Here is an 8,630-nt window from a genome sequence, read left to right as displayed (position 1 = left end):
TCTAGGCTGCTCTCTACTCCTCTGATAGCTAAAGACAAAAAATGTTGAGATGATAATGAGATTGTCTGCTAACAGCAGCTAGATAATTATAATGTAATAAAGGTGTATGAGGAGTGTAAACAAGCCAGGCAGTCGTCGTGCTGGAGCCGCGGGCAGCAGATAGGCGGCGGCGGCGCGGCGCGTGGGGCGCCGGCGCAGCGGCCGCACCAGCGCTTATCTCCGATACCTTGCCGATTGGCTGCGTGGAGTGTTTGCGCGCCTGATACGGCTGACGGGGGCCAATCGATTCCCCGTTCCGTCGAATCTTATCACGATCATGGTGGACGTTTGTGCCTCGTGTCGGTACACCGATATCATATCTGAAGATATCGACGAAAGTATAAATATGAGCCCATCGATCGATCGGGTCTCTATCGGACTGTGAGCTGTGATTACGATTGACTGTGCAGAAGAGCCACGCGTGTTGTACTTGTGCCGGAGCCCTGGCTGCCGGGACTCGGGACTCCTCGCTTGTTCACGGATGCCGGTGTCGTTCCATTTGTCGGATATTGGTGATCTTTTATTTTATTTTGTACCCGCGTCTCTATCATGTCGACGTGGCAGCCATACTTGATCCATCACAATATTGCTATACAATAAACGCGATCGCCTTTCGTGCTTACCCCGTGGCCAGCCAGTGCCGGCAGTTTTGCGGTTCAACTAGTGTCTCTGTTCATACAAAACGACAACGATTACATAATAACATATGGTGGTCCAATGGCACATGTGTGAGCTCGCTCCGTGTGATTTGCCGCTAGGAGTATGTACAAATTATCTTCTTAATGTGGCGATAATTTAATTGCGACTACATTCGCTACACAGCCATGCAGGGTCGCTGACGCGACAGGGAAAAGCGTTGCTCTTATCAGAAAACATTAGCCGCACCTTTTCAAGCGGTGATAGCGCGCCGCCCGGCTCCATATCGAGTGCGCGCGCTACGATTGTCACACTGAACAAACACGAACCAGACAACACCATGTCGTATAAATATTCATTCTGTTTTCCAGAGTTCTCCGGCGGCAACAGCGCCACGTGCTAGGCCTCACGTCTGAGTTGGACAGGGGATCTTGACAGTTTGCGCCATGTGCTGCCAGATCTATCTTTCCAGCTCACGCGTGAGGCCGCTTCGTCTCGACGCCACTTCGGGAGAGCCTGTGCACATCATGATAAACGCGTGAAGGATCAAGTGGAGGTGTGATCTCTTCACTTTTTATGTTTAAAGTGAGATTCAACTCCTCCAACTTAATTCCGAAACGCTTATACTACATACACGTCATATCAACATGATGCAAGACCTACAGATGCTGGAAGACTTGTTAATAATTTTGTAATATTGTGCGCATATTATATTTTTATTTTTTATTATTTACTATTGTTTTGATTTGATGTACAAATTCTTTGTAATAATTAAAATATCATATGCATTAATCATTTTTTATTAAACTTTCATAATTTATTACAATTTCTAAACTCCTCCCTTAGCCACTTTATGCTACAAGAGTTTACAATTTCAAATACTGGCGCCACTGTACACGACACGCGAGCATTATGGAAGACCCAACGCTACGCGACTAGTCTGAAGTGCACTGCAAATCACTAGAAAAAAATCACAACACCCAAAACAAAAAATGGGCAAAAAAATGTTGGTAACACCGGTGCGCTAAAAAAGCTTGCAAACTTCACGCACCTAACCTGCGCTGGACATCGACTCGTCCGTATCTCTAAACTCTGGGAAAATGTATATTGATTTTTCAAAGAAAAGTCAACCGATGTAACAAAACACCGTTCGCGGAGTGTTTATACGCGTATAGAAGTGCCGCGGTCGATGTGCTGTGTCGTCAAGATGATGCGACGGTGTTTGTCGTCGCGTTCCGAGTGAGATCGGAGAGAGTGTTGCGTCGCTCGGCCGACGGCCCGGAGCCCGGCCGCGGCCAGGGCCTGGGCGCGCCATGGACGCCGGCGCTGCTGACCCGCTGCGAGTGGCCAGGCCGTGAGTATCATGTCTCTTCGCCCGCACCCATCATCGCCTGCAGCGTGCCGTGGTCGTTCCGCCCGCGTTCTTACGTCGTGGATTATTTCGGTCCCTGCGAGCCCATCCGAGGTTGCGAAACGACCCGTCCGCGCTCGTTTCTCGCTCGCGCCGAGCGGACATTCTCTCGCTCGTGCGGTCGCGGCGTCACGGCCTCCGCGTTGCGCCATTTCGAAACGGTCGCATCGTCCGCTCGCGCTAGTGCTCGCGAGCCGAGGCGAGGACACCGCGGCCAGGCTGATAGCGATCGAGCAGCGAGCGCGGCGGCCGAGCGTGACCGCCTCCTCCCGCATAGCCCCGGTGCCACTCGTATGAATGACTCGGCCAGCCGGGATCGTAAATCAGAATCGTGTTTACAGTTTTTGCGGGGCGCACGAAACCTGTCGCGCCGCCCCCGAGACAAAGGGCGGCGCGAGAGGCGCTCGGCCTCGGCGCGGCCCGACCGTGGCGCTCACCAAACGCCCAAGTGAATTATGGCTAGGTGCATATAACCCGTGCACTATACACTACACATACCTAACATACGCGCCTACCTATCTATAGCTATATGCAGTGAAGGCTGCGAGTACGTACCTACCTACTCAAACAAAGCATTTTGCCCACAAATCCATACTGCTAGGCTCGCACGGCCAGCGTTCGCGTTCTTTGTCAAGTTTCGTACGAGTCCGCGGTGTCGGTGATGTCATGTGTGTGTATGTCGTCTGTGCTAACATCTGGCTGATTGACAATTGTTCATTTTGGTGTGCATTTTGAGGTTAGGTCGTGACTGTGCCCCGAGAGGCCCGGGAGCTCCGCGCCGCCCGCGGGGGCGCTCCGCGTCGCCAGTGTGCGTGCTGCACTGTGGCACAGTGGATATGGACAGTGCCAGTGCCACTGGGTGACCTGACAATGCTCTGTGTCACGGCTATTACTTGCAGCAATTGCAGTAATTGCACATTAAACAGTTTGACTTGTAAGTGTTGGATGTGATTGTGGCTGTAAGTGGACAAGGTTGTGTCGGACAGTGTGTGCAGCCCGCTGCAGCCGCCTCATGCTCAGGTGATGTGCACTGGCAGTGTTGCGAGCAGAGTGTGGCATTGTGTTGCTAGTTACCTAAACGCAGGTCATTTACCTGCTTAGCAAACTATTAACAAACTGGTAGGACTGATAAAACTAGAAGGACTACAGGTTTTCAAGTGACTGAGTTACATCATGCTCATGATTGCACACAAAGTTGTTTTATCTCTGCATTCTTTGTTGAACAGTGTTAAAACTGGATACTAGTGTCTGCCAGGCTAGTTTTTAAATTATTTGAATTTGCCTTTTAATTTGATGGTTCCTGAGTCAATACTTTGCATATTTTACACATTTGGGACATGTTTGCTTGCAAGTCAAGCCAGTGAATCTATCTCAACTTATATTAAACCATTCTAACTTCACTACTTCATAAGAGTCACTCAAATACAGGAAAAATTTACTCTGTTTATATTTATAAACAAATTATCTTCAAGTAAGTCATAATTTGAAAACATTGATGGGTATTAGGAGCATTTGATTTATAGTTATTATGAATTAATTTTATGATGTAATAAACATCAATCTGGAGTTCATTTTGATTTACAATTTGTAGCTCACAGCTGATAAATTAATGGCTAAATGAATGAAGCAATGATTAATAACAACATAAACAATGGCAGTGTGTAAGCCTGTGTCCACATGAGCAGTGATTGGCGATGCTAGCACAAGGAATGCTGAGCTATTGATGTGCAGAGACAGAGTGTGTGCCCAAGTGTTGTGATGTTGTGTCTCACTGGATATGAGTTCCTCGGCTCAAACAATACCCCTGGTGTTGCTGCACCTAGTGCTCGGTAAGTTTATTGACACACTCTTGTCATAATAACACAATATTTGTTTACCTGCAGCTCATTTAGGTTGTTCCATGTTACACAGAAGCTTATCTCTCATATTGACATAATATTTTAATATAAATTTCAGTTTATTTACAAATGATTAGCTGAATACCACATAATGCATGTGTAAATCATTGGCATACATTACTCAGCATCAACTATATCTATGTATTATTATAACAATATGTTTTATGATGTTCTGCCTTTCACACCCTAGAACTACCATTTATAGGGCCATTCCTTTAATACAAACTAAGTATTAAAAAGTAGCTATAACAATAGACTAAAATTTTCACTAGAGGGTTGCAGATAGGAACTTGTGATGCCAATGTATGTTGGTACACATTAAGAACATACTCTGCTTTAGGTAAATGAACTATCAATTATTTAATGTTTGAAACTGTTCACAGGTACCTCTATAATTGGTAGTTGTCAAAAATATGCTAGTTAATTGCTTATTGAACAGTTGAAGCACTATAATGAATTACACTATAGACACACTTAAGCTATAGATTTCTGAGCCTAGCAACTGGTAGCTTCGAAATAAACAATCAGCTTGGGCATGACACACACTAGGTACGTGTAGAAGTACTTTGTCATATAAATATAGCAACATATACCTAACTGTAGTACGGCGGGCACTAGTGTGCACTGTGTGAGGACATGATGTTTCATCGCTTGATAACTTGACCTCAAACTATATTTCAAATTATTTTCCTCTATGGCTTGTTACATGCCCAGGAACTTGGTTTTCTCTACTGTGAGATAATTAGTTGTTCACTTTTTTTCAAAAATTACAAGTATTTCTGTTTCTGTCCATAAAAGTTGATAAGTATTGTTTGTGTTTTGAACAGACACAATTACTCATAATATTGTATTTTAAAGTAGTAAACTAATTGACTCAATGAAAAGTTGTATTTAAATTGTTGGCATCACTTTTATGAAGAACTTACTGTGTAGTAACTTCAGGAAGAAATTAGTGCTTGCTGTAAATTCAGTTAGACCTAACTTAGTGTTATGTAATGGAACTAAGTCAAAATAAAATTGCTTAAAACTGTGGTTAAGTTATATAAGCTGGTTATGAAGTGTTTCTTGTTGCTGACTGCTGGCACATTACTTGATTGATTATTTTGGTAGCTTTACCGTCCGCTGCAGGGTCGGCAGTATTATTGTCACACAAGTGTAGGTGTGTGCAATCACTGCCATTCAGTAAGCCTATTGACCCGGCCACTGGCATTACATCTAAGCTTTTTCTTCATTACTTTTATTCAATCCTGTACAAATTAGTTGTGAAATGAATGGATTTTATTTCAGTATTTGTTCATAATTTTATAAATTTTACCTACATTTATATTGCCTCATTGTCTATTATATTTATGAGTTAGTTGTGAGAATCAAAAAAGAACAAAATACCATTATGTTTGCTGAGATACAGCAGTTTTCTGTTAATGTCACTGCCACAGAGGACCAGTTACCTTCTCATGTCCAGAAAATAACAGCTGTATACTGTTGAAGTGCTTTGAATATTATACTTCAATATCTATATTATAAACCTGAAGATTATTTTTCTGTTTGTTTGCTTCAACGATCACCAACCACGATGTCTGATTCGATTTTGTTTTAAATCTTTCAGTGTTAGGTATCGTGGGATTCCCACGGGAAACACACATATTCTATACAGTTTCCCGTGGTGTCACACGAGTTTTGTGGAACTCCTTCCCGTACCCGAATAAAATATAGCCTATGTTACTTGGCGATGGTGTAACTTTCCAATAGTGAAAAATTTCAAATCCTATTAGTAGTTTTGGAGACTTTAGTTAGGGTACAAACAATAAAGTGGTTCCTCAGATTAGCGAGCTCTAAACTGTCGTTTATAACTACCGATATTACAAAAGTTTTAACATTCAAGTACATAGTTATCGTCAACTGTTTACAAATTAGCTGTGATACACACTCTTGTGGGAAATTATTGTAATGTACAAAAAGTCTCGACGTACATAATATAGTAATTATATTTAATTACATCCAAGATTTAAATAATACGCAAATGAATATGATAGAGTGAAGATTGTTGCTAGTCGATGATTTACAAACGAACGAGAGGAAATCCTGAGATAAGCTGGCTCAATGTGCTCGCTATCAGATAAGAGAAATAAATACAATCCAAACATACAAAAACGTCGTGTTTGGACATTTGTGTTCGGCATGTTTACAGTGAGTAAGTGTGTACGCTAGCTTATCTAATTGGGGAGTTAAAACAGAGACCTCGAGCCTTTTCGCCTTGACCGACATGCGGCCCGGGAGCTGCGCCCTCGCCTCGCCAGGCAGGCTCAAGTATTGCGTGTCAATAAGGCCTAACATTTGACTGGTTTCTTGCTACCTATGAGGGTCCGCTTGGACCACACGAACAAAGAGTAATGAGTGTTCTTTCCCTTTCGTATTCGTTTTTGTAAACAAAGGCAGAGCATTATTTGGTTGTTCTCTTTGCAAGAATTTGATAGGGTGGGGGATAGAACGAGCATTCACTCGTTTGATGTGAACGCTCCCTTAATGGAAAGCACGTCACACAATCGCAGATTCCTACATGACCCTTATATTTTTCAGTAAGTTGTGAAGCCAGCCGGTCATCAGGAATGCAATTGTTATGCAATCTCACATCAAACAAGTCATTGAGGCTCTGCTATTGTTTTAGAATTGTTTCTGCCATGTGCTTCAGTTGTTGTACCTACGCACCCGAGCCCTGAAAACATAGCAACGCACATAATGATCATTAGCCGATTTATATTGACACGAACAAACAAGGCTAAGTCGATCAACTAAAACCATGAGACCTGATATCTATGTTTCTTTTGATAAAACTTCACAAATTGAAATTTTCGCCTTATTCAAAGAAATATAATAATTTTCTACGTGTTATAAAGGTCATCGTAGTTCTAGAATCTAGGATATCTCATAAAATTGGTAAAAAATATTAGTTTCCTAGTACCTAAGCAATGTTGTTTGAACATAACGTTGTGTGAGTGACATGGCGTCGGAAACATCGAAGCGTAGTCAAGGCTCCAAGCAATCATATCGGATGACTTGGATAGGTAAAGTCATCAGTGACGTCACACACTACGCTGCACACGATCTGCAAGTGGATACAGCTAGTGTACGCCAGCGCCATCTATGTACGAATTGCGAACTAGGCAGCGAGCTGTTTGGAAACGTTGGTCCTAAATAATAGCGAGGCAGCAGCGAGCGAGGGCCGCACAAAGCGCCAGGGCAGAGCTGCTGACACACGCTCCGTGCACCTGCGCGGCTGCGCCACCCGACCCGGCGGCACATACATACCTACATACTGCGTGCACACACTCCGGCTTTGCTCAGCCGGCTTCCAGTTTTGTATTTTGCCTAATTGTAACGCTGAACTCGATTGTATCCTTCAGCAACATTTATCTACTTAAAAATATTTGACTGAACCGTTCTCGCAGGGTATGAGCATGTAACAAGCTAAAACTCCAAATATTGCTGTGTCGAGTTATGGCTGAGTGTCGGAACATTAATGCTCACACTACCGACTAGCCATAAATTGGACAAGCAACAAGAATTGAGATTCCCAAAGTAACGGGAAATTATCAAACCCGCTTGAACGGTATGATTGCATTCTTATTATTGTAGAAGAGGATGATAGCTGCGTGAGCTAAGTTGAAGCGTGCACGGATCCTTGCAGAGCAAGGCCTTGTAGCTAACTATCTAGACACACGGCAGTGTGTCCGCCAAGTTCGAACAAAAAAAGCGACACACCGGCCGTGGGTTATATTACACGAACCATTTCGGGCCAAATTCGACCCCCCTGTAACTCAAAATCTATTTTATTTACGCATATCAAATTTCTAGTATCTGTTGAGACCCCCTCACTTATCTAAAATACAAAATTTCATTAATAAAAAATCTAAAAGATAGTATAAATGAGACATTTCTTTAACTAACTTCATCAAAAGAAAAAAATAAAATAAACAACCTTACAAAAATAAATGAAATCCCACCCAAAACAAAAATGTGAAAGACTGCCAAGTTCGATAATATGGGAATGCTTCGCCTATAAAAGAAGTGAGATCTGAATAAGTACCAAGTTCCATACACATACCTCAGTTAAAAATAGTTACTTTTTAATGATGTTACTTGGCAAGTTTTAATAGAAAATTAAATACTTGATTCATTGCGTTTAGTAGGTTTATAACAAGGTGTATGAAAACTTGCCAAGTAACATCATTAAAAAGTAACTATTTTTAACTGAGGTATGTGTATGGAACTTGGTACTTATTCAGATCTCACTTCTTTTATAGGCGAAGCATTCCCATATTATCGAACTTGGCAGTCTTTCACATTTTTTGTTTTGGGTGGGATAGTTTATAACCACGAGTGGTCCACAGCATGTGGAATCACGACACTTGCGTTAGGCAGAGGGGTCAAAACTGCTTTACTAGGGATTCTTATCATTCGCTATTGAGACCAGACCCGATGGTATATGTGGTGAATACAATGGTTTCACCACTGTTGTCACTTATGTTGTGATAAGTTTACCAAAAACTCTCTCGACATAAATAAATTCTGCTGCTATCCGAAAAAATATTCAAGAGCAGAAATAAGGCTTTTATTAATTTTAAAATGCGACATTATCTTATTATCTG

General features: G+C 42.4%; 1 protein-coding gene across 6 annotated transcripts in view; it reads left to right on the top strand.

Moving 5' to 3' along the window:
* Positions 1 to 396: 396 nt before the first annotated feature.
* The window catches only part of LOC124642791 (trithorax group protein osa), a 34,100-nt gene continuing 25,866 nt past the window's right edge, over positions 397 to 8,630 (top strand). The window contains exons 1-2 of one of the 6 annotated variants that reach the window (XM_047181441.1): positions 397 to 551; positions 1,047 to 3,915. In XM_047181441.1, coding sequence (XP_047037397.1) covers positions 3,845 to 3,915 — 71 coding nt within the window. In that variant the 5' untranslated portion in view covers positions 397 to 551; positions 1,047 to 3,844. Of the gene's footprint in view, positions 3,916 to 8,630 lie in introns of all 6 variants that reach the window. The other 5 variants (XM_047181444.1, XM_047181443.1, XM_047181446.1 and 2 more) reach the window with 5 other exon arrangements.

The sequence above is a fragment of the Helicoverpa zea genome, chromosome 25, assembly GCF_022581195.2.
Source record: "Helicoverpa zea isolate HzStark_Cry1AcR chromosome 25, ilHelZeax1.1, whole genome shotgun sequence".
Classification (NCBI taxonomy): Eukaryota; Metazoa; Arthropoda; class Insecta; order Lepidoptera; family Noctuidae; genus Helicoverpa; species Helicoverpa zea.
The sequence above is the reverse complement of the archived record's forward strand: the minus strand, read 5'-3'. Positions and strand labels throughout refer to the sequence as shown.